This window comes from Abramis brama (genome assembly GCF_963993115.1).
Source record: "Abramis brama genome assembly, chromosome: 24".
Taxonomy (NCBI): Eukaryota; Metazoa; Chordata; class Actinopteri; order Cypriniformes; family Leuciscidae; genus Abramis; species Abramis brama.
Genome location: NC_139986.1, coordinates 21,180,662 through 21,206,649, shown reverse-complemented (window position 1 = coordinate 21,206,649; position 25,988 = coordinate 21,180,662). Strand labels below are relative to the sequence as shown.

The window sequence follows — 25,988 nt, the reverse complement described above, 5'->3', positions numbered from 1 at the left end:
AGAAGATGCAAAATGCCCCTGAGTGGAGAGCTGAAACGTTCCAGATTAATTGGTCTATCTGAGATCATTAAAGCCTGAAAAAAATCCTCCAGCAAGGTGTCTACCATAATGAAATCTTAACATAAGTGAACGCATGATGGTTAATGCTGGTTTGGTGCTGGTATAGCCATGCTATTCATTATTCACAAATACATTAAAGATGGAATTCTCACATCTAATTATTAATGTACACACACATACACAGTATTTATTAGTATTTGATAGTGTTTTTCCCACGAAATCAAAGTCATGAAAGCAAACTTGCAGAAAACAACATAAAAATCAGGAAATGACATCAGGCAACAAAATGTTAACACAAATTATTGATGGGCGAAGAAAATAATCAATGTAAAACAAAACATATTAAGAATACCTTTGCTCATGAGCAGAAGACAGAGAAAAGTGGAACATCTCAGAGATCTAAAATGGCTCCCTTATCAAATATTTACATTGGTGTGATTGGTGTCCCCTTGGCTCTAGATAATCAATAGCTTTTATATATGATACCTTCAGACAGAAAGACAGAAAGAGCAGCACCATCATGGGAATAAAGAGAGAGAGAGAAAGCAAGCGAGAGAAAAATGAACAGCGGAGAGCTTGTATTTTTTTTTTTCCTTCCTGCGAGGCGGAGGTTGAGAGACATGTTTGGAGAGTGTGTTTAATGCCCTGGTCCATGGGGACGAATGGTTGCTATTAGTGTATTTCTCATTCTGTCTGCAGTCTCTGGTTCATATTGAATGAGGCAGATCAATAGACATCAACCCACCACCTCAATAGAGACCCTTCTCCATCACATCAGGGCTCAGGGACAGCGCCTAACTATGGTGAGAAAGTTCAAATGAAAACTAAATGATATTAAAAAAAACTGAAAAAAAAAAAAAAAAAAAAAAAAAAACAGGATAAACTGACTGAAACTAAACTAAAGTTCAAGGCTATCTAAAATAAAATTAAATCTGGCAGCCTTAGAATACAAAAATATTAAACTAGATCAAACTAGAAAACTCTTTTAAAAAACTAACAGTGAAAGTGGAAAGTGGAAAGTTTGAAACTTGTGAAACCTAAACCAAACTATTATATATTGTATATTTGAAAAGAGAGTATATTCGAGAGTGACATCCCTTCTTCCAGCGCTTCAGGTGCCCTTTTCAATTTAACAGCATTGCGGACCCACTCAGAAAAGAAGAAAAAAGGTAGGGTCAGTCAAGCAGTCCCCAAACCCACAGAAACCGGGCCTTCTATTACCTAGGGAGAGAGGCTTATGTACTAGTTTCCATGGCAACATAATTTCGAAATGCTCCCTTCATTGATTGTGAATCAAGACTTAAATAGTAGAACTCCTAGGAGAATATAGCCTAAGAGTGAAGTTTGATCCACCCACAGCAAAAGGTTCATACTAACTAAAGCAAAGAAAATTGCTTGAAAATACAATAACACATCTCAATCTCTTTCAATAAACTTTTAATTCTATAGCCAACCTTCAGAGGCATGTTTCATGTGCTTGGCCTTCAAATGAACAAATATGGGCTAGCTATGGGCTAAAATATGGACTAGCTTACATTTGAAGTATAATCATAAGGCATTCTCTTTAAAGCATTTACAACATGAAAATTGATGATCAAAATGGCGCTAAAAACGTTGGCGTTAGTGATCAGTGAAGCTCAGTTTCTTACAGTTAGACTTTGCTCTTTGCTCACCTTAAAGTGGATGCTCGACTTACTGATGCTAAACAGCCAATATACATCAATGTCATACCGTCATTTTCCCTATGACATGCTAACCTAGGCTAACAGTTAGCCTCTAAGGTATTTCAACACATTTGTCTTTGGATATCCACATTCGCATTTCTGTTGGTAAGCAAATGACCTGGCTGAGCCCTTCGACATACAAGAATAAACAAGGTTCTTCACATTAGCAGAACTCGATCTCACCTACAGGAATGGAAGTGTTCTAGTGATTATAGCGCTCTATTGATTTAGCGTCCAATTGCACAGCAGAGACTTTTTAAAGTCTTTTCAGCCATTTTTACCCTGGCCATTAGGCATTGTAGCATTGATTTTTGGAGAAGGAAAAAAATCCAACCAATCCCGGCTGATGACAGAGCTGACTGGAGAACGGTAGAGCCAGACTTTCCAGCCAGAGTGCTAAAAGGTTGTTCGCAGTATTCACACAGAATCAGCCTGTTTGGGGCCTGAAGCACTTCTTTAACCCCTTCAACAGGAGTGAGTTGATCCCAGAAGCAATTGAGGAAATCAGACTGCTTTTCAGAGGTCGGACCCTTTCCCTTTTCCAATAACCATGGAAAAATGGTTGCACAAATGGCACTCACGTAACACACTCACATAACACAGCATTTACCTGGCCTTCAACATCCGAAATACCTGTCCAATTACCTCAGAGGTGTCAGGAGAGGGTTTAAACATCTCTACTGCTGGATTTCTCCTTTGTCTCAATCTTCTCTCAATCTCCCTGGAGTGCCCTTCCTTTCCAAAGGCTATTTCCTGCTTTCCATCCATCATGCACATCGTGACAGAGCCAATCTCCCAGGCTTTGCTGGTAGGCCTAGTTGGAACATCCTATCAACCTAGTGGCATATAATGTCCACTTGAGCCGGAGACTACTTAATCCCATGAAACAACCGAAAGAAACCAGGTGGACAACTTTATCACGACCCGAAAGCGGAGCTCTACAATTTTCCTCAACCATCAATTCCGCCTACAGCAGATTTTCCAACTTTCGAGAAGAATCACATAAAACAGAAGCACTTGTGAATGATTTGACTGCGCAGCCTATGAAAAAAAGCACTTGTGGAATAACTAGTAATGAATAACTGAGTAGTACTTGTCCATACAAAATTTCCCAGGTTGCTGCTTACTGACCCAAGTCAAATTTGCTCCATTTGGTCCTTAGATATGGTTGCTTCAATGTAAGTCTATTCGAATTTTCACTTGCTTTACAGTCCAACAGTAAAAATTAATTTAAAAAAATAAAAATAATACAATTAATAAAAATAAAAGTAAATGTACTAAATATAATACAGTACAAAAGAAAATATAACATAATACAACAGTAATTGTAGTGCTTCTAAGGAACTAACGCACAACATTTTTTAATCTTAGAAAAGCAGGAATGACATATTTGGATGTGGTTTGCATCCAGACTGTTCTACTCAAACTTACAGTATACTCAATACTTCAGTTTTCCTGCAGACTTTGAAATCAGTGGGGCTGAAATGAAAAGCAGGTGTGTTTGGAGACCGGCGGTCTTGCTGTTATTTCAGTGGGGTGAGATACAGAGGGAACAGGGGGAGCCTCTGACCGCAGCTCTTGGGTGGAGAGCTATAAAAAAGAGATTATCCATGCACGCGAGAAAAGTAGCAATAAAAACGAATTCTTCTCCACTTACTCGTGACTTTTTTCTTGCTGTCTGTTCTAGCACACAAACTATAGTCTCACTACATCAATTTAAAATCAAAGGAACCTTAAACTTCAAGCTGAGTCTCCAAAGCAAATGCATTATTTCTGAACATAGAGTGGCCATTAAAATAGCTGCTGAAGTCTCCCTCTTACTACTGTTTTCCTGAATAAAACAGATTTATTCATATTGATCTATTTAAAGAGCCTCCAAATGCCTTGTGGATTTTTGAGAGAAGCTGTTGATCACTCTAATCATACAGGTTGATAGCAAAAATCCTGATTTGCATGGGAGATGTGAGGTTGTGCAGGTCTGTAATCATGAACTGTAGATCAGGTCTGTAAACCAGCCAGCGCCAGACTTAGAGACAGCACTGGAAACTGGCTCCTCTTAAAAGACAGTCTCTCGTTTTATTGGCAACATTTCATTACACATGTGTAAATGCTATTGGGTATCTCATTCCTGTCTCTCCTGTTGCTCCGCCTGTTTTTTAAATGTGGGAATAACTTTTAAATGTCTGACATGATTGTGTTCTAACAGAGAGGGATTTGTCCGTTAAAATTGCATGTGAAAAAACATTTTAGCTCCAAAAACTGGTTTATTTCCACGAGAAACAGGTAATAAAAAAAGTAGCATGGGGCTTCATTTTATCCATTGGGAATTGACTGGATCATAAAAAAATGAGCTTTCCATACCAGAATGAATCCAGACCTGAATTAGATTTTGATAAAACTAGTTATTCAATAGCTTGTGCTGCTTAAGGAAGGAATATATATATATATATATATATATATATATATATATATATATATATATATATATATTCCTTCCTTAAGCAGCACAAGCTATTGAATATTATATTATTATATTATTATATATATATATATTTTTTTTTACATTTGGAATAATGTTCACTAATAAGTCATTGACAATAAGACCAGGAAAAAGCATTCAAGTAAATAGGGTCCATACTGATTCATGTTGATTTCAAGTCTGAGCCAGCCAGCAGACTGTTTCTCCTGGTCGTAAGGCCCTCTTGTCATCTGCAGTCTGACAGATGAATTATTAAGAGAGTTTGGAAAAAAATAAAATAATGCAAGACGACTGCTGGATGCACGTGTCGTTGCATCCACGTGCCTTCTTCCTCTTCAAAACACACAGAAAAAAATATGTCTGAGTGCCATTAAGAGACAAAACAGTTGTAGGAACAAATCCCATTACAACATCACTGTGAGGCAACATTAGCAAAGGACACTCAATAGAAGGTAAACATTGTAGTGAGAAGTGTAGAATTCCCATTCTTAACAGAAACAGTTTAAGACGTTTCTTTCCCCATTTTAAGTGTTATTTTGACCACACTTTGTGAAAAATCACACCACTATTAGTCGTCATAATGCGAGTTGTGAACATCTCTACAAAAATAATGATGTCAATATTTCAAACGGGAATGATAGGCCTATTGTGACTTTTAAACTGCGGGTGAAAGGAAGAAAATATGAAGAAATGTCAAGTTTCCTTAACATTTTTCCTTTTCAATAAAGAAAAACTGTGAAGCCAGCCTGTCAGTTTTACAGACCGAGAAATACAACTTCTACTAAACGCATGCAAAAACATTCATAAATTCATCCTGTAGACAGAAAAGGAACATTCAACGATGTGCTAAATTCCCTGGATGAAATTTTAGAGTTCTGTAAGCTGTCAATGTCCCTGTATAATTGATGGCGTGCCGAGTCTTTGATGATTTGGCTGTGGAGACTCTATTCCAGCTCATGTCTTTCCGACAGGGGTCCACACCCAAGACCCAGGAGCAAGAGAAGAAAAAAAACACCGGCTACATCTGGTAGCCATCCTGACGTTCTCCAGCAGAGCTCACAACGGTCGTGTTTTAACTGCTTTCTGAGAAAGAAATCTCAAATATCCCCAGCACCTATGAAGACTAAGACTAGCTACGCACCATGTAGGGCTAATTGTCATTAGTGACACCATCACAGTGTTTGATTTGCATGTCATTTCTATTTTACTCTGCCCAGATCTCAGCATGCCAGCAATCTGAAACTCACTGAAACTGTTCTACAGTTTCCTAAGAGACAACTGCATGGCAAAGAAAACAAGTATCATGAATCGTCTGTGTTTTGACAGTTGGACCGTGAACCTAAATTGCAGATTGGCACTTTGCCATCCACTGACAGGTTATTCCATGTTGTTTACTATCAGCTACTAAAATGTTATTGATCCAAACAGCAGCTGGAGGTAAAGAAATGGGCAGACAGTATGATGGAGGGCTGAGATGGAGAGACGTTTTAGTCGGCAGCTGACTAACTAGATGCCACTAATAAAAGCAGCATAATTTATTATTATTATTTTTTACACATTGTAAAGTAATTGTTAAAATGAAATTAATCACTAAATATATTTTTTTAATATATGGTAATTATGTAGTGACCAAAAAAAAAAGACTTATATTTTAGCCTTTTCAAAAATATCCTTTTCGATTACAACTCTGCACGCTCATTGATTGATTGATTTTTTAATTAATACATTTTTGTAAAGAGTTTTGTAAAGAATTTCATATGCAGGCACAATTTATATTTCTCCACAAAACTAATATCAAGCATTTAAGCATATGGTTATAAAGGAACAATGTCAGTGTCCTACATATGAGCAAGCATCTTTTTCTCCTTTAAAAATTTGTTCCAGAAATAATGTTATTATCAAGGGTAAGTGAAATGGCTATTGCAGATGTCTTGCGCTGTCTTCGCCGATAAAAGCTTCTCGGTTGGAAGAAAAACTTGCACTTGATGCAGCTCATACACACACACACACACACACACAAACTGGCAATGAGTAGCTAGCAGAGAGCTAGTAATATGCTACGGAGAAAACAGCTCAGTTTACCGAGTTGGGCTGAATGTTGAACAGGCAGCTTTATGCTTCACTGATCTGTAGGGGCTATCAGTAGGTACCAGTGACGCTTAAATGATTCAGTATATGTATGTCCAGAGTGCAGAAACTGTATATCACGCTTCATGTGTTATGGGACCTAAATATCCACAGGCATGTTTTGTGGTTGGATTCCCTGGAAGTACCAACTAAGCAGTTTCTTTTCACCAAATGTTGTTAAAACATGATATCTCAAGGGTCCCTCCTTCTATATATTATATAATATGATATAATATAACATAATATGTAACACACACACATACAGTACATACATACATAGTGTGACCATATGTTCACACTTTAGATTAGGGTCCAATTCTCACTATTAACTAGGACTTTTACCTCAAACTCTTAATTACTGCTTATTAATAGTTAGTAAGGTAGTTGTTAAGTTAAGGTATTGGGTAGGATCAGGGGAAGTTTACACAACACAGTTTTCAACTGAAAGCAGAAAACTTTTTATGCGTTTTGGCCGTTCATTTACACGACAATAGCGTTTGGGGGGCTTGAAAACAAACGCTTTTAAAAATGGGTTTCAAAGTGCAAGGTTTTGAAAATGATGCCTTTACTGTCTCTGTGTAAACAAAAAAAACTTGAATTTGTGAAAACGGTGACGTTATGTGCATGTGTATTACATGTTCAAGCATGCCTATTACGTGTTCGTGGGGTGTTTCTTGACAAAGTGACATCGCCAACTACTGGCCTGGCATGCAAAATACAGCCTTTTTAGTCATTTTCGCAGATCCATGTGAACGGAGATCCATGTGAACGAAAATCGTTTCGACAGCATTTATCGTTGTCATGTAAACATACACTAAGGGATGTAGAATATGGTCATGCAGAATAAGCCATTAATATGTGCTTTATAAGTACTAATAAACAGGCAATATCCAAGTAATATACAACTAGTTCATAGTGACAATTGGATCCTAAATTGTTACCATATACATATATAAAAGAAAAGTCATGGGGCTTTCGAATATTGTTGTGGACAATGGCGGGGATTGGAGTCAAAAAGGTAAAAAACCACTGCTCTAAACTGTTCTGCCCATAAAAGGCAAAATGACTTCCCAATTTCATAATGCCCATTTACAGTTTAGCTAACAAAACAGAAAAGATGGTTTATGTGGGTGAGCTGAATGGTGACTGTGTCCTTGGTACATTTAACAAAATCACCGTCCGAAGATAAACTCCTGTAATTCCAGCGTCATGCTGTCACCCAGCAGGCGTGCATCACATGGTGGGGATTACAGATGTGGAAATCAAACTAAATGTCTAAGTATGTGATTACTAGAGCCCCTATAAAGACGAACAGCCGCAATGTGTGGAAAGCTCAGGTCTCTTAACCGTGTTAACCTCTCCAATCTACACTCCAAAATTCCGTTTTGGAGCACACACACAAGCTCATCCCTTCAAGCTGCCTCCACTGTGAATCTCCGTTGGGGTGCTGACAATCCCATGACCCAGTTTCTCAGCTCAAATCCTGTGGAGGAAGACACTCCAGAGCTCCTCACAGCGAGATTACCGTCACAAAGAGCTCATTTCTGCCATTCCTGCCTCAATGAAAAGCACTCCATTCAGCCACACTGTGTGAGCTTAGCGCTGTAGAAAATACGCCTCAGGAAACAGAAGAGAGTGCCCATCTTCAGCTGACATGCTAACAGTCGAGGGGCCATCGGGTCAGACCTTATGCCAGACCCAAACTCAGAGTCTGGTGTGCACCACCAAGCCACTCGAAAACCATTTACATCCAACAAAAGGGCCGTGATTGTAAGCCGAAGTGCTCCATGCTGAGAGATACGGATAAGGTCTGAACAGCCATGGTAAAAAGACTTGATACAAGAGGGTTTATTATCAGAGTTTACAACACACATTCACAGTATAAAAGGTTAAGGGAGGATATAAAAACAGAAAAAAAGGATGAATCTACAGACGGCAAGACAAAGTGTTGAACAAGAAGAGATGGGGGGGGGGGGGGGGGGGGTTCTGTTGGAGATCGTTCGAGAGCTGCCACAATAAGACGAAAGGAAAAGAATAGAAGAGATAAATATAAGAGGCAGTTCACTGAGCCGAGGTTGTGGGAGAAGACGTCCGTCTCTTTCTATTTTTTACTCTCTTCTATCACGGTGTTGTGTGCCGACGGTAAATGGTGAGTGGGATAAACTGAGGCACTGTTGGCAGATTTAGTTGACAAAATATGACAGGAGAGAGAAAAAAGGAAAAAGAAAAGGATGGGGGAATACAAAAAAGGACAGAATAGAATAATAAAAAGGAAGAAAAGACAAGAAAGAAAAAGAAAGAAAAAGGAGAGGAAAGGAAGATAATAAACAGAGTAATTTCAAGAGGGTCCTCGTGCCCCAGTTTTCTGTAAGACTTCTGTCCTTCTACTAATGCTGTTGTTCAGTGAATATAAAAGCCTTCGCAGCATGAAAAGTGGAGAAAGCCAGCATCAGCAAGTACTTCCAGAACCCACAGCGAGACCGCAAGGTGAAAACAGACCACGAGCTGTTTCACTTTGTCTCATTTCGCATGGCAATGCCCTGTTTCTCATGGAGCTGTCGGAGCCAGAGAGCAATGAATGTTTTGTCAGCTGACCGGGCTCGTATGAATTAACCAATCTCTTATTGCAGTTAGAGTAAGTCTTTTATTTTGAGGTTATTTTTGAGTTACAGCCCAGTCTCCATCACTCACAGTAATGAATAGCTGTTAAAATGTTAACCTTTTTCCAGTGCTGGTGAATGTTTCTTGCGGCACTGAGCTGTGCCACAAGAAATTATATTTTTCCTGAGCGAGTTTAAAATGGAGTAATCTGAATTGAAAGTAATGAGATAAACTGAGTACTATGACATAATATTAAGACAGTTAATAGCCCTTTATACCACCCTGATTCTGACTAGCAATTAGTAAATAAACAAATTCCAAGAGGGTCCTCACACCATCGTTGCTCGGGCCCTAATTAACAGATCCAATAATTGAAATGAGCTGTAGGACTCTATTTGCTGTGGTCCAAACCAAAGGGCACTGAATTGGTTGTGATGGATTTCCCACCCCCATCTCTCTAGCCTACTTTCTAGTCACTCAAAAAAAGTTCCATGTAACCCTGTCCAGACCCCCTCCTTCCTGATCTATACTTTCACCCACAAGAAAACAGTCCAGAATGGCTAAATGAATATTTAAAAGCTGCAGCCTTCTCAGTCCTGGGGTGGTGTACAGGCAAGTTCCTCTAACGTGGGCTGAGGAGTGACGGGGCTTTGAATAACCAAAGGCGAAGAGAGAAACAAAAGCAAAAAATAAACAATTACAGTGTAGCCATCATCTTGGCTAGAAAGCAGGCTACATTAATAAAGCCATTAGTGCCTTCTGAGATTAAAAGAGCAGTGTAAAGACCTGAGTCTAACCCTGTTTCCATGAACATGTGGTAATAAAGCGTGCAGTCTACTTCAATTTCAAGTGGGATAACTTAATGTGTCAGGTTTATTTAGCATTTTCTCTTCATAATGAATCTTTTGTTTAGAACTATTAAAGAGACCAAAGTGCAAAACACTACCAGAAGGATTGCTAGTTTTTGATTGAGGTATGTGGTTTACACAAAAGGTTATTGCTTCATTACACAATAATGGTGGCAAAAAAATGTCTTTCTATACATCTACCTTCTATCTATCATCTATTTATCTGCATTCCTACAGGTACATCTATAGCTCAACTATATCTATTTACCTTCTCATCTATCCACCCATATATATCCATCTATCTACCTACCTACCTATCTATATCTATCCATCTACCCATCCATATCTAAAGCTCAACTAAAGGATCTGGCCCACGCTGTCATATTTCAATATTAATCTAACAATAATCCTTCTTAAATCTCTTCCATCCAAACATCAGATTGGAGTAAGACATAACCTTCAACCCCATCTGCTACAGTTTCTAACTGTGTATCCTCAAGTTTCTGTTTCACAACCAATAGCTAACACAGCAGGACAGCTGAGAGAACATATAAAGAACCTCTGAACCTCTGGACATGCTTGCCATTTAAAGCCACTATTGTGGTCGCAATATTTGTTTCAAAGAGAATTGTTTCCGATCAAGAGCATGTTTACCCAGTTAGCCAGAAAAAATGTGATGTATATTCTAAGGCCATCATTTGAGACAGTAAAAGAATTAATACTTACGTTGGCAGTGTCCATCCACCTCCTCGAAGCCTGGCCGGCACACACAACGGCCGATGGGCACCAGCCAACCTCCGTCAGCACTGCAAAACATCCGTGGTCCCTCCAGCTCTTCCGCATCCTCCACACAAGTGCCACGCACTTCCACCAGCGCTGAATCGCCGCCCGTCACCGTGTCCGGGAACCGGGCAAGATTGAGCACCGCCAGCGGACATCGCTTATAAAAGACTCTCACCGACACCAAAGCAATGCAAGCACCCAGGTCCTGAAACGCCAGGTACAAGCCTCTCTTACTGAGACCACTGATGTCTCGCACTTCCGTATTCAGCTTCATGACACGATCCCCGACGTCCGTCTGCGTGAAGCTCTCGTCGGCCGCTATAGTGTCGATCTTCACATACTGGCTCTCGCGGATGTGGCGCAAAGGCGCTGCGACTGCATTATTGGATTCATGGTAGTACACATTAAACGTCTCCTTGCAGGTTCCAGGGACGCCCGGCAGGCTGTTGCAGTCACGCAGAGTGAATTTGATCTCCACATAGACACGTTGAGCGCCCTCTCGCTGGATCAGTCCAGTGCGCAACCAGTTGTTCTGATTGGCTTCCATTACGTTGCACACCTGGTACGTCCTCATAGGTATGTTCCTCTCGTCCATAACACTGATCTCCTCCCACTAACAAACAGACCAAAAGTCGATCAATTCAAAAAGACAGACGTCCTTCAATGCTTTGGTAATTGTCCTGTGTACTTTGGCTCTGAACTCTCTAAGCTCTTACAGTGGGTTTTGAAAGATTTTGACAGATGCATGATGGGCGCATTACGAGAAAACGCTTCATTTAACTTTCATCAAGAGGAAAGTGCATCTGACAGGCAATCAGCTCAAAGTTACAAACTGAATAGTCTCAGTTGTTTTGTTCACGCATAATTCAACTCATTGCTGATGCAGAGAAAATAATATAATTGTGCCTTGGAAACTTCCATTTTATATACGTGAAAATCAACAAAGGCTAACGAAAACCATGAAAAATAACATGGTTTGTTGGTTTGGCATTGACGTCAGTAAGTTTGTGGGTTAAAAATAATGGCACGAAAAGCAGCAATGTTCAAACTGTCTTAATGTTTTTCACACAACATAAATCTTTCATTTCAGAATTGTAGCATGCACACTGTTGGAAATGCCAAACCTTGAACTCTTCCCCTGCTTTATCAGCAGCACACAAAAACATAAGATATTTCTCTATACAGGCACTCATGAATCTGAGCGTGACTACTTGTGCCAAGGCCACTATTACAATCCATCTTCATCTTGTGAAAATGGATTTGAATGAATGACACAAAACCGTGGGATGAGAACCAGCTCCCACAGAGGAGATCGTTACTCAGCGGGTTGGCAAGGTTGTTCAAAACGAGATACTCTCCTACGACAGGAAACTCTAAAGAGTCACAGGCTGTATTTTTACAGAGGGGAGAAGTGGACCATTCAGGGTCGAGAAGATCAAGCACTACACTTCGGGGTGTAACAGCACTAGTTGGGGATGAAGTAGCAATTGAAAAATTGGGCTGGTAATTGAAAGGTTTTAGGTTCAAAATACCCCTACAAGGGAAAATCATTAGATGTTACCAAGATTGTGTGCCATTCAAAATTCAATTGAGAATGCTTTTTAAAATCCAAATCAATTACTGAATTTGAAATGAGGTAGCGACTTGAATATAAAATGTACAAAAAATTACATTAAAAGGAGCTGCACAGACTTTCACAGGTACTTACCCCCTCTGATGGATACGCTTCCCAACCCAGATCACCTGGGGCGGACATAGAGTCGAGCAGAGTAACTGTAAAAGAATGAAAAGAACAGAGATAGAGTTATTTAAAGCCACAGTGGTAGTATACTTATCACAGAACCACATTTTAATCATTTGTTCAGATTTTTCACAAACAACGGTGGGGTTTTTACACAGCATGATGCCATGTAAAGCATGAATCATTCAAGTCTGCAGTCTTTCTGAATAACATAATAGAGCTCTAGAAATGTCATAACCACTTGAAACAGCCTAATCAACACTTTGCATTTGAGGTTATTCATTCTAGCTTTATTAATATGGCCAAGGCATAGTGGATTTATTTTATTGACCTAAACCTCAACAACTTCTAAGACAAATCCTAATAATCTAGTCAGGTGACATTACATCAGTTGTGACTATGAACACGTGATTCACAGCTCCTTACGCAGTCTTCTTGAAATCTGTTCTCACATCAATATTTTCAGAGGTTGATGGTGCTATTTATAACAGTCTTTCAATCTCCCAATGGTCGGAGCCCTGAACTTCCCACTTTGAGCTCCGTTCCAAACCAATTACATCCCTGGCAACCGGGGTGATTAATTCTTAATCACATCCAAACCTCAGATGTTCCTCCTCTTTCACGCTGAATATCAACCTCTCCCGCTCCTGGCACATGTGTGTGTGCCCTTTTGTGATGATTTAAAAAGAAAAGGAAGAAGGAAAATAGGAAAATCAAAGACCATCTGGATCCAAATTCTAATTAAAACTGACTGCCAATGGGTTTGTGTGACATGCAAACAGTGTGCATTTTTATATTGCGCTTTGATGGTTGGTTGATGTGGAAACAGGGATTATGTGTGGTTTTATGGGTTGTATATAGAGCAATTGGGCAAATTTGATGACTTGACACTCGAAGAGAAAACCATATGCTGAGTCAAAGCAGGATATTGCTTCTACTTAACTGAATACAGATTACAATGCCATTAACCGCTGGTGCTCGTGTGGCTGTTTTCTGATGAAGGGGTAAAACCAGACAGGCCAATATATCAGTCCAAACGATCTGGAAATCATTCTGCTCTGCCTTTTCAAGACACATTTAATAAAACAAACAAATTAATACAGCCACAGGCCTTGCACAGCCCAATAATACAAGCAGCAGGCAACATTTAACTCACAGCAAGGCAAGATTTATTCCACCTGAGACATCAGTTCTGGCTCAGAGAGCATTCTTTAAACAACTGCCACACAGGCCTTGATGAAATGACTAGCGTGTTGTGTTTTGGACACCAGGCTGCTTAATCACAAACAACTGATCTGCTCAAACTTCTAAACCAGCAAGATGGTGCAAGTTGACTCTTGAACAACCAAGGACTTTGTTTCACAAGCTTAACCACCAAGACTACTTGGCCAACCAGTTGCACCTGAAAGATCAGGTGCAAACAACATAACAACTGACAAGGTTTTGCAGGTAAACATATAACTGTTGTGTTCGCCTTTCAGCAAGATAAGTGCCAAAAACAGGCCCCAACTAGAATAAACTAGCATGAAAATTAATCCTTTACAGAGCCTGGGCTCAACAGTTGGGAAGGTAGTGCAGATTTTTATTGTCACAAAAAAATAACCTATAATTTATGAATTTAAATCTATAAAACATGACAAAACATGATTGCCATACTTGTCAATAATCCATTCTTACCGATGCTACCAAGATTATCACAAACAATTTAAGCAACTTCAATATTGTTATATTCAATATTCAAATTCAATATTATTATTACCTGACTGACAAGTTTAGCTAACCTTACCAAGTTGACAAGCAGAGTACGTAACAAAATATCACAGAAAACTAAATGTTTAAGGAGTCTATTTCTCTTTCCCACTTCCTAGTTCAGAGATTCTTTGTCATTCAAAAGGTGAAAGATCCCTTTTATCTACCTCTCAAAGAAAAAGAGAAGGAAGTGCTTCACGAAGTTGGTGTTCCTGCTACCCTAAGGAAGGATACAATCAGGCTTACTAAAAGACAAGACACTACCACACACAAAAACAAAACAAACAAAAAAACACGATTTTATAACAAAAACCCTTTTAGGTAAAAAAGCAGTCTACATTATGGCAAAAGAGATTACTATTAAATTCACTTTTCAATCACTATTACAGGACCAGTGTTGTAACCACCAGAGACCCCTCAAATATTCAAATTAGTGGTTGAATTATATGTTTCCTTTTCACAGGCCCACTATATTTAGACCCCATTATCCTGAAAATGGTAACAGTCTTGAACAGGTCCAGGCCAATACATGTGATGTTTACAATAACAGCTGCTCAGACAGAGAATGGGGCTTTTCTTCATCATTAGCTCTCAGCTGGCAACTCTGGATGTGGCCAACGCTGGAATCCCCTCGGGGTGGCCACGAGATTTCAGCACCTCGGGGCAATAGATGAGATTAACCATTAGGCCAAACTCTTAAAACAGTGCAGTGGTCAGCAATCACAGCTCCAATGTATACAGGCAAGGGAAGCAAAAACTGAAAATGGAAAAAGGATAAGAGTAGGTCAAGAGAGAGGGAAAGGATAGACAAGCTGCTGGATAGATGCCCTCAGGGAATTGAAAAGGACAATGGGGTCACTCTCACTCATGCATAGCCACTGTCAGGTACTTCTCAAGTATACTACTTAATAGGTAAATCAATCTATGAGGATGCTATTCTTAACTCCTTAATTTTATTAATAAAATTTTATAAGATTTAGAGCTATTGTGCATTTAAAAAGTTTAAAAGCTGCTACAACTCAACTTACAATGTGTGTAGTTTCTGTGCCCTTGCAACACCAATTGAAAAACAAAATTGCAAAAATCAGGATATTTTACAAGTACAGGTTTCCTTACACAGGTCCGTTAGCAAAGGGAACAAGCAATGGTCACTTCAAACAAGTAATTTAAGCATTTATGGTCATGTTCTGCCCTTCGGAGTGAGTAGGGCATAGGGATGCTCACTTCTGATTGGAATTTGCCCTTTTGCTGTCAGGTTGATCTGAATTCTCAGTATTCATAAAATAGCAAGTACTTTGATAACCTACTATTTCCGTCGAGATTTCAAAGTGTGCATCAGATGGATACACTACTACTCCATGAGGCCACGGGATAGGAATTGTGAACGGCAGTGAAAGTATGCAACTGAGGCAGTAAGTCACTTGACAATGACAACATGGCGGATGTAGTAAGTCAGGATTTCATTCTTACTATACAAACTCATATTATATAAAACATACTTATTTAAAGGCAGGGTAGGTAGGAATGGTCTAAAAAACTTCTTTTTCAAATTTGTTTAAACTTTATGTACATATCAATACATAATTAAAATGTAAGTACTCTGAAAAAGAAAGTATAAAAATCGAGTGTCTGTAGACCTCTCAGGACTGTTTTAAAGACAGTTCATTATTTCCATTCACTCCACCCCCTCCCTTCTGGGCTCCTTCCAAAGCCACGCCCCCAAAACACATGAACGCGCGACTCCAACCGCTGAGCTGAAGACGCATTATTTACCTGAGAGAAGCAGAGAGGAAGGAGCACAGTGCATGTAGTGACATCATGTCAGAATCACATGTAATAAAAAAATCTAACGCTAATTGCTTATGAATATAAACAAATAAGATGTATTTTAGTACTCACTATCAAGCTAGCATATTGATATTGGTAAATTTAAAATATATATATTTTTTGATTCGCTAACGAGCTAGTTATATAAGCTAAAAACAGGTTGCATTGATACACTTTTTTACATTACCATCAGTTATATTGTGATGAAGATGAATTTCGTGTAAGATTCATAACATATATGGTGTTCTGCATGTAGGGGTGGGAGATATTGACAAAAATGAATATCTCAATATTTTTTTCCAATATCTAGATATCGATATTCAGGCGATATTTTTGCCATCCTTCAAAGAAATGTGAGCAAACTGGCAAAGAAGGTCCAGTTGGTCTTTTGACTTGCTGCATTTGACCTATATTATTCTAGGCTATAGAAAAAAACAATAAAGGAGCTAACTAAACAGAATCTGTGGCAGCCCCTACTTTTTCCACTTACAAAAAAAAAAAAAAAAAAAAAAACTTAACTAGGCACTTCTTGCAACAGTGATTATTAAATCAAACAACAATATTGTTGATGATCAATTCAAAGTAAAAAAAAAATAACATTTTCAAAACGGTATAAATCCATTCATTTTTCCCCCAAAACGCTATAAATCCATCTTTTTTTTTTCTTCTAAATTTATGGTTTGTCTTTTTAAAAAAGTTTTTGTCTTTTATTTTTCGTGTTTGCATTTATGAGGAAAAAACAATATTACTTGACAGTTCTCCATTATGGACGCGAGCGCTCTGAAAGCTGCACTAAGACTTTCAAACTTTAACAGAGACCTCAAAACAGAAAGCACAAAGCCTTTCTTTAAAACGAATTTCGTTTTGTATTAATTGTATCTTAATTTTAATATTTTTTTTTTCATTAATTCATTAATATTTTCATTCCTGGATTAAATACATAAAGTAAATATAGGCTATCAATCACAACATAAGGTGCTTGAACTGGAGATTATATCATCGTGAACCGAACCGTAGCCTCGCCTCACAGGCCTAAAAAATGTGGAATATATTTACAGAAATCTGGTTCTAAACAAAACCATCCAAAACAAAATAAAACTATGTAGCCTAAATGTGCATTTCTCCGGTGCATGCGTTCACTAGCCTACTGCGAAGATCGCGAGTCAAATATCGTCAACTTCATCTTTGCAGCCGACACAGAAATTAATAAACAATTAAAATGTCTTATTGCAATATTTTACACATTCATAATCATTACTTTTGCTGGTTCTTTGAGGCAGCTTTTTAGGTTTATGGCGTTTTGGAAAAGAGCTCTTCACGTACGTACAAACACCGTTTCACCAAGGCACAGCAGCCTTCAGCACATAAGAACAAAAAGAGAAAAAGCACGGACTTACTAATTACGAAACTTTGATGTGGTTGAACAGCTGAAACAGTCACAAATTCCTTTGCAACTCAAACCTTCTCAGTACGAGTTATGATGGAAGAGAACAGCATTACAGTTTTCAGCGCGTCCTCCTTTGATTGCTGTGTTGTGACTGGAAAAGTGCATGCAGGAGCACATGCGCAAAATGTAGGTTTGTAAAATGTCCTTTTGTAAATTAAAATAATTTTAGGGCGAAGCAGAGGAGGTCGTGCAAGAGGCCGTGGCGTGCAACTAGGGTCCGAGGAAGTAGAGGCTGAGGACGGGGTGGTCGCTGGAAAGCCACGATGATATTGACACGCGTTTTATTTCTTTGTTTATCCAAAGACTTTTTGTTCATTACCTTTTCTTGTACTGTCTTCTTTTTTTGCCTTGTTTGCCTTCACTAACTGCATGCCGGTAATGTGAATTTTGATTGCTCTTTCTCTGCCATTGTTTTGCTATTCCTAGGTTCCGTGCCTCTCGAATTCCTCAAATCAAACGTGCGCGCGCAAGAGGGCAGATCCCGTGGCAAAAGGGTGGTTGCCATGGTTGCGAGAGAGAGTGACAGTCGCCTAAGCCAATCCTTTGATTCGTCCCGAATCGAAATAATGAGCTGTGTTTAATACAGATTAAACGGTCTAGAGTCACTTGATTTTTATACTCTTTTTTTCAGAGTACTTACATTTTAATTATGTATTGATATATATAGAAAGTTTTAACAAATTTGGATCTTTTATTTTTATATAGTCCTACCTACCCTGCCTTTAACATTTACAAAGTAGTTCTTCAACAAATGTAGTTCAATATCTAATGCAGCTATAGTGTTAACACTTTTCACCAAAATCAACCATAGTCAAGTTTTCCCTAAATTTTAGGATAGAAAAGTATTTTAAAATCAACAAAATTACACACTTAACCTTTAAATCTCATAAGCCTTCCACATTTGTTATGTGTTTCACTGGTATGGGTCCAAGAAAATGACTCTGGGGTGACTGAAGCACAAAACACAGGGCTTGCAAAGACCGATATCTCAGTTTCCACAGCATCCACTCCAAGCACGGAAAGCATATCTATTGTAAGAGATTGGTATCGTACAGCTGTCTGGACAGAAGTGGTGGAGTGTATTTGAAATGCAGTCAGCAGTTCCTGTCAGTCACTGCTCATGTGGAGTCAGAGGTCTGCTCTACAGGGAGGTGGTGAAAGAGCCTCCATTCGGCCTCAACTGACTGATGAGACCTGCCACAGAGATCCAGCCTGTCCGGCACAACCATCACACTCATCTGACTCAATGCCCAAAAGAACAGCCATCCAGTTACAGCCTGACACCCATGAGTCATCTCATAATATCCACTGACAAACCTGTTTAACACATGTGAATGAAGATGTTTTAGTATTTTCTAAGCAGGCATATTTATGTGCATCCAAGCTTAGGTTATGTGGATGGATTTTTTTGTTTTTAATGCTGCCTTCACATGCTATCGGAAATGATGGTAAATACAAGTTTCATGGTTGGAAATAGGACATGAATGGTCTCTCAAGTCAAATACTTATGTCTGGAAACTCAAAGATAATTTTGATACCCGAGTTACTGAGTTGGACTTTGAACATGGCGGAGGAGAGAACTATTGCTGTAAGTGACTGTTAATTAGTTTTATTTGTTTTCCCACAACATCAATAATCGCTTTCTCTTGCCATTTCAGTCATGTATATTTACATATTTAAATGTGATGCATGTTGCATGTATTTTAGACTGTGAAAACAGTATTTATTTTGACCAAACAAGCTGACAATCTAGAAAACATGATCTTTAGACAGGAAGCACATCAGATTGGGAATTACATTTCCCAGTCTAATAATGTGTGTAATGTGTGTCAGGCACGACTGACTGGCCATGCCAAGGTCTGTTTAATGATGAGAGGTGTAAACAGTCTGCTGTCAAGACATGGCATGAAATGGTGACCCGTGTGTGTTAGTTAGTGGAAGACAGCAGGGAAGACACTCTTGGGATGCCTCATTAGAAGCACAGACACGGACCGGACCACACCTGCCGCATCGGTGAGAGTGGATGTGTGTGTGCACAAAAGCATTAAACTGCACCCATGCTGGACATCAAATCCCAAGGGCATGAAACAGGTTACAACAACACAACAGCACAAGTCATAATTAGAGAGATCAGACCGAGCCGCACCCGAAAAGGATGACATCACCTTTGAGCTTGTGGTTCATAACAAACCTTTATAATTAAGACTGATTAAAGAGATTATAGTTTCTCAAAACACCACTGATGAGTAAGATGCTCACTGGAGCTAAAACCTACAGTTTGTCAACCAAAAACATTAAATATTAAAATACAAACTAGATTTTAGAGGTTTTTGCCCACTGCTAGGGTGGTAGCTGAAGCATGCTATACAGTCGCATTTTAGATGCTTGCTACGTGATTTCTAAGCCCAACCATAAAGTGAAAGTTCACTAATAATTACAATTAATTTATTCACCCATGTTGTTCTAAACTTGACTAAGACTTTCTTTCTTCTGCAGAACACAAAAGAAGTCATTTAAAAAAAAGAAAGTGTCTCAGTTTATTTTTTGTCCTTATAATGAAAGTAAATGGGGTCCAATTTCTTTGTATCCTGTTAAAATGCTGTTTTGTTGTGTAGATAGACACTAGGGGGGTTGCACAGGCAAGTCGACTAGTCGAATTTAATGCTCTGCCATGACGTTTTAAGTTTGACGTCGTATAGATGTAAGTTAATCGCCGATCTAAATGCACTGCTGCATTGTATCGCACACACATACAGAGAGTAGCTTGCACACCATGTGCAGATCGCGTGCACACAGAAACATTCAGTAGCGCAGAAATGTATTGTCAATACTGTTCTGTGATTTATCAATAAAAAAATAGCTTAGAAATTAAGAAATTCTAGCATATATTTCTAAGTAACTAAAACCCAAAGCTTCACTATTAATAAGAGAGACAGCCAGGTAGAATTAATTCACATGCAATCGCTCTCTCACTAATGTATTAATTTATATATTGTTGTTTATCTGTATCTGATTTAGAATGAGCAGAAATCTGTGAGAAATTTAATGATTCAAAGACAAGAGAACTGATAAAAATAAGCTGCTATGTAGGAGTGATAGCCTTGTGGGCAGCGCTGTGTCATATGCCATAGCTGTGCACAAGGCAACCCGAGTCTCAGCTCGAGGTTCAAGCTTATTTGTTCATTAATGACGCCATCAGCGACTAGTCGACATCGACTTGACTTTAGATTATTTTTAAGTTGACATTTATGTAATTAAAGTTATTCAGCCCCTATTAGACACTACAGTTTGAGGCATCAATCATATCCATAGCATAAATAGTTCAAGTTAAGCATCAAAGTTTAATACTAAGGTTTAGGGTTTTGCTTAAATCCCAAATTTCTTAAAACAAAATGTAATTTATTTTAACATACTTATTTAACTTTAATCAAAGGAATAAAGCTTGTCGTAATATGCATGCAACAGCCGTTTTCAAATTCGGAATGAGTCTCTGAGCAATTAAGCCTTGCATTAACGAAATGCAGGGGTCCAATCTAATAAAACCTCACAGGAATCATAGCGCACAAGCTTCAAACCCCCAGGAGAGCAGACTATCAGTGATAAGCGTAGTGCTGTTAATGAGATACGCACAACAGAATTTACACCGTCTCAGACATTAAAAAACATTAAGGCCGAGTCCTGTGAACAGAGAGTAGAGAGCATGTTAATGAAAGTGAAGGAGTGGGCCGCACAGTAAGGACAGATCAAAGCTGCTGTCGGCTAAAAGGGTCTCGTGCACATGAACACACAAGGGATCTGTTTTAATCAAGTCTCATTACTTTACCACAACCAGAATGTCCTAAATGCAAAACACGCAAAGTCCTCATACAAATGGGCGGATGATAAAACACAATGACCTTTGACCCCTGAAGGAAATGTGGGATGTAAGTTGATGTTCTGACTCTGATTGACAAGGGAAAGTTTTATATTAGATTGAAATGGAACAATTATATTCTAGAGATTTTGATAAATGTCTCAATGTTTGTTTGTCTATACATTGAAAGTCAGTGAGCTCTAATGTTGTTTTGGACTCCTTTGACTTTCAGTGCAAAGACAAAATAAGGGTTAAAAGATATAAGGGTGAATAAATAATGACAGATTTTTCTACAGAACTACACCTTCAACAAGACAAGGAAAAATAGATTAGGATTACACTTCACCAGCTCTGCGATAAAACACAGATGCAATAATGTCACTGATACGCTCAAGTCGAGGTAAATAGAGCAATAATGAATTGTGTAATTGAGGACATTCACATGGCGTGTTACCCAACAGAAAGCACCCAGCTCTCCAGCCCGATTCAAAGCATTCGTGTGCCTCCATCATGAAATGCCACAGGCCTCGAGACTCATTCTACCGCATGAGGCGTCTGGTCTGCAGGAGTTTGGATGCAGCCGGTGGTGTTAAGGTCTAAGGTGTGCCATTCAGAGCAGCAGGAGACAGAAATAGTAATAGCTCTCATGTTAATTGTTTTTCAAACAAAGGATTACATGGAAAGATTATCAATTAATAAATACTTATTTTTGTGCAGTTCCCAAAACAATACTATGCTATATGAGCTCAAAACAACTTAACCATAGTGTATGATTTGTAAACTAATACATTTTATGATTGCATCACATAACCAGCTCCAATTTTATGGATTTCTGATGTAGTCAACTTGCTCGGTGCGAATCCTGTGAAACAAGTCACAATAAAAACGAGCTTGAAGACACATAGTTGCTTCAGGAAATGCATTTTATTTTATGTTTGCTTTTGTTAAAACTATCGGTTAGGTTTAGGGTAGGGTAGAGTTTAGTGTAGGTGGTACGTAATTTTTAAATACAGAGAGCATTAACCTTTTAGCACTACTTACCAGACATTTAATTTACATACAACAACCAATGTGATAAAATGTTGCCAGATTCACGTTCATCACTTTCAGATAAAACTGAACACACTTTTAGCACCACTCACTGGACATTTCTCTTTCAAAGTGACGTGAAACATGCAAGAAGCAACGTAATATCTTTTTGCAGAAATTTTGCCACATGCACATATTTCCAATGAGCCTGGGTTGGAATCAATACAGCTTGTCTCTGAGACTTATATTAGCAAAAAGAGCTTTTAGACACCAGATCGGACCATAAAAAGTCATATGACCATGCAAAATTTGTTTTTGTAATACTAACTCTAAGTTTCCAACCCAATATCTTAAACCGAGATGTCCTATAATTTAAACAGCATGGCAGATACAGAATGACAGTACTGTTGCAACTAATTAAGATCTTAAGTAAAGTAAAGGCCTACCAGTCTTGAAGTATCCATGTATAAACCCTTCTTTTTACCAACTAGAGGGGAAAAATAACCAATATCCTTGGAAAACAAAAAGAAGGCCACAGGTTATACTAATCAACAGACTTCCTCAGACAACCCTCAAACAAGAGAGATGCAAATTCAAGCTTCTCTCTAAGTCAGTAGCTAAGAGATGGTTAGAGGGAGAGTGAAAGAACGAGAGCAAAACAGAGCCTCTGAGCACAGCTGAATTGAACATAAAAGTGTGTTTTCTCATGCTAATTTCCCTGCCGGAGTGCCAGGGAGGGAAACAAAAGCAGACGAGAAACCGTCACTAAATGCTGTAAGAACGTGCACAAAGGACGAGCTAATGAGGGGGACCTTAGCGCTAACTAGAAAAACAAGAGGGCAGCAGAAGGCACTTATTAAAAATAAAAAGATCCTTATACAGTGTAAAAGGTTGTCACTGGTTCATTCCTGTGCTATAAATTTACAATAGTTAAACAACCCTAGATCAGTGCTTCTCAACTCATTTGGATCCAGCTTCCAGATTTTACAATTATACATCAACTCTGCGCCAAAACTGTTTGCTATACAGAAGTAAATGTATTAATATTACCATAAATTGCTTATGCCCAACAATATGCAAAATTATAAACATGTTTGGTTTCCAAATATCTGTATTTTGGTGGATTGTGCTCTTACCAATAATTCAGATGTTATGCATCTGCCTAATTTGGCTAGCATCTACCAAAGCCAATTTATTTATTTTTCTATCAAAACTATGCTCAGTAATATATAATTAGTTTATTCGATTATATAATTTGTAATTTTTTGTATTTTTGTACAGTCGTTTCTGTGGGCCATTTTTGGTCTACGACCAGCCAGTTGAGAAACACAGTTATCGATAAACAGTTTTAGGCCTACTACATGTGGTGCAAGATTTAGCTTGTGTAAATGGACCTTTTTTTAGTGATTTTAAAAATGTTTCTGCAACATCTTGGTCTTTATTATCTCCAGAGGGGTGTAAATATCCAAGCGCTGCAGTAATGTCTAACAAAAACTGAAAATGTGCTGAGGAAGTCAGTCATTTGGACCCTGAATAAAAAAAACGTAGTCATTAACATTAAATATGTGCTGATGTGTTTTAGTTTGGCCAGAAGACAGATATCAAGCATATGTCGATATGGGACATGTCTACCATCCTTAATGTAGAAAATGCTTACAAGACACAAAAACTGCAGAACAAGAAGTTAATGAACAGTTCATCAACACTCGAACACAGATGTAGATCTGCTCACAAGTCGCAACACAAACATTCACAGAACCCTGTTGTAAAATCACCTCAGGGATACCACCAGCTGGCGGTTAGAGGAAGTGCACACCTCTATAACATTACTGCAATTTACACCACCACAAATGACAACCCAATGTGAAGCTGAAAGATGTATTTAAACCTAACGATTATTGAGACAAACTAATGTAGCAACAAAAGAAAACCTCGCACAACCTTATTTAGATTTGACTCCCACTGTCAAATTATAATTTCCCAAAAGCCTCCAGTAAGCCAAAGACATCATGTCTAAATGCTCTGCACAAAATCCTATCTGATAGATTCCGCCTAAATGTGTATTAAACCCACCATTGAACCTTCCTCCTGACAACAGCACAATGGGTGGCTTAATCCTAATCTCATAACAATATAGAGTAAACCCGTTTTAATCCAGTGAGGTTAATTTATTGTCTGATTTTTGAAGGCTCAGAGTGAAATAAGTCGGACTGTGTTGTAAACTGACATCCTGCATCCTTGAACATATAGTCTAAAAAAAAAATCATGTCTGTCATTTAAGATGCTACACAGCATTTTAAATCACACATTTTACTGGGTCACTTGACAAACAAAAGGGGAAAAAACAGAAAAATAAAAATAAAAACCTATTTCTTGCTGAGTAACTTTGTCTGATGGCAGTTTCAAAGTGAGATCACTCACAGGGGTCAAATTTGATGTATAGGTCTGGAGAGGTTAGAATAATAAAGTGTCTGTGCTGTGGGAGCCACTCTCTGATCTCTCCTAATTAATTGTTTAATTAAGCAAATAAGTGTCTCACGTCAATTTGTCATTGCTCACGGCATTGCCTGTTCAAACCATCCCTGGCAATGCTAAATGCACATCAATCGACAACACATACAGTTTGATTTAGCCTGAATTGTCTTAAAGAACCGACAGTTTTCTTTGAATTTTATTCAACGTTATTTGTGTGTTTCTATACGGTTCTGTGACAACCGCTTTGGATAATTTTTGAAAACAAAGTACCAAAAACAAAGTCCTAAAAATAAGCTTTTAGGGCAGCATTAGATCATATTGTGGTCAAAAACACATCCTTGTTTTCATTCCTTTCAACTCAGCAATGAAAAGTCAAATTAACGGATCACACACAAAATAACATTTGTGTTGCTCCTAAGCAGATAGAAGTGATCATCATTCATTTATTAATGTTTTCTCACTCTAAGGCATGTTCTGTCTTTAAACATTAAATTTTAATGCGATTTCCCCGGGAGATAAACAACTGTAGCCTGCATGCATTTGCCTTGATTCATTTGTGATTCAAAGTCCAACGGAATACATGAACATCCAAAGCGCACGAATATGACAGCGACTGTATGGCTTACCTTCATTATCCGGATAATTCCTCAAGGCTTGACACAACACTAATATGTGAAAAGAAGCAAGGAAAGAGTAAATCCTAAAGTGAGCCATTTTCAGGCGGCTCCACGCGCCCGCATCCCTGTGCGTAAACTTGGGCTGGTGAGCCTGTGGCTTGCGCTGGAGAACTGAACTGAGCAGAGCTGAACTGAATTGAACTGAGCCGGGAAAACAGCGCGCCTGCTTGAAGGAGGATCCGACTCCGGCGTGAGATGCTCTCTCTGCCCACAGCGAGCTGGATGAAGGAGGCGTCACGCGTGTGTGACCGTGGCGTCAAAAGTAGGCGTGTGTCTGTGTGTGTGTATTAGAAAGGAGATCATTTTTGATAGATAGATAGATAGATAGATAGATAGATAGATAGATAGATAGATAGATAGATAGATAGATAGATAGATAGATAGATAGATAGATAGATAGATAGATAGATAGATAGATAGATAGATAGATACTGAATAAGCGACAGTGGTGAATGACTTCAACTCAGGTGGACACCATGCACGATCACATGACTCTTTTCAACGGTGCAATGGAGGATGAAGGCTCAAACCAATGTTATTCTGACCTTTAAAGATGGTGCGGAAAGCA

General features: G+C 38.6%; 1 protein-coding gene across 1 annotated transcript in view; it reads right to left on the bottom strand.

Annotated features, from left to right (window-relative positions):
* The window catches only part of ek1 (eph-like kinase 1), a 63,489-nt gene extending 37,842 nt beyond the window's left edge, over positions 1 to 25,647 (bottom strand). The window contains exons 1-3 of the mRNA XM_084103287.1: positions 25,370 to 25,647; positions 12,331 to 12,395; positions 10,566 to 11,235 (exon numbers count right to left, since the gene is read on the bottom strand). Coding sequence (XP_083959413.1) covers positions 10,566 to 11,235; positions 12,331 to 12,395; positions 25,370 to 25,457 — 823 coding nt within the window. The 5' untranslated portion in view covers positions 25,458 to 25,647. The remainder of the gene's footprint in view (positions 1 to 10,565; positions 11,236 to 12,330; positions 12,396 to 25,369) is intronic.
* Positions 25,648 to 25,988: the final 341 nt, after the last annotated feature.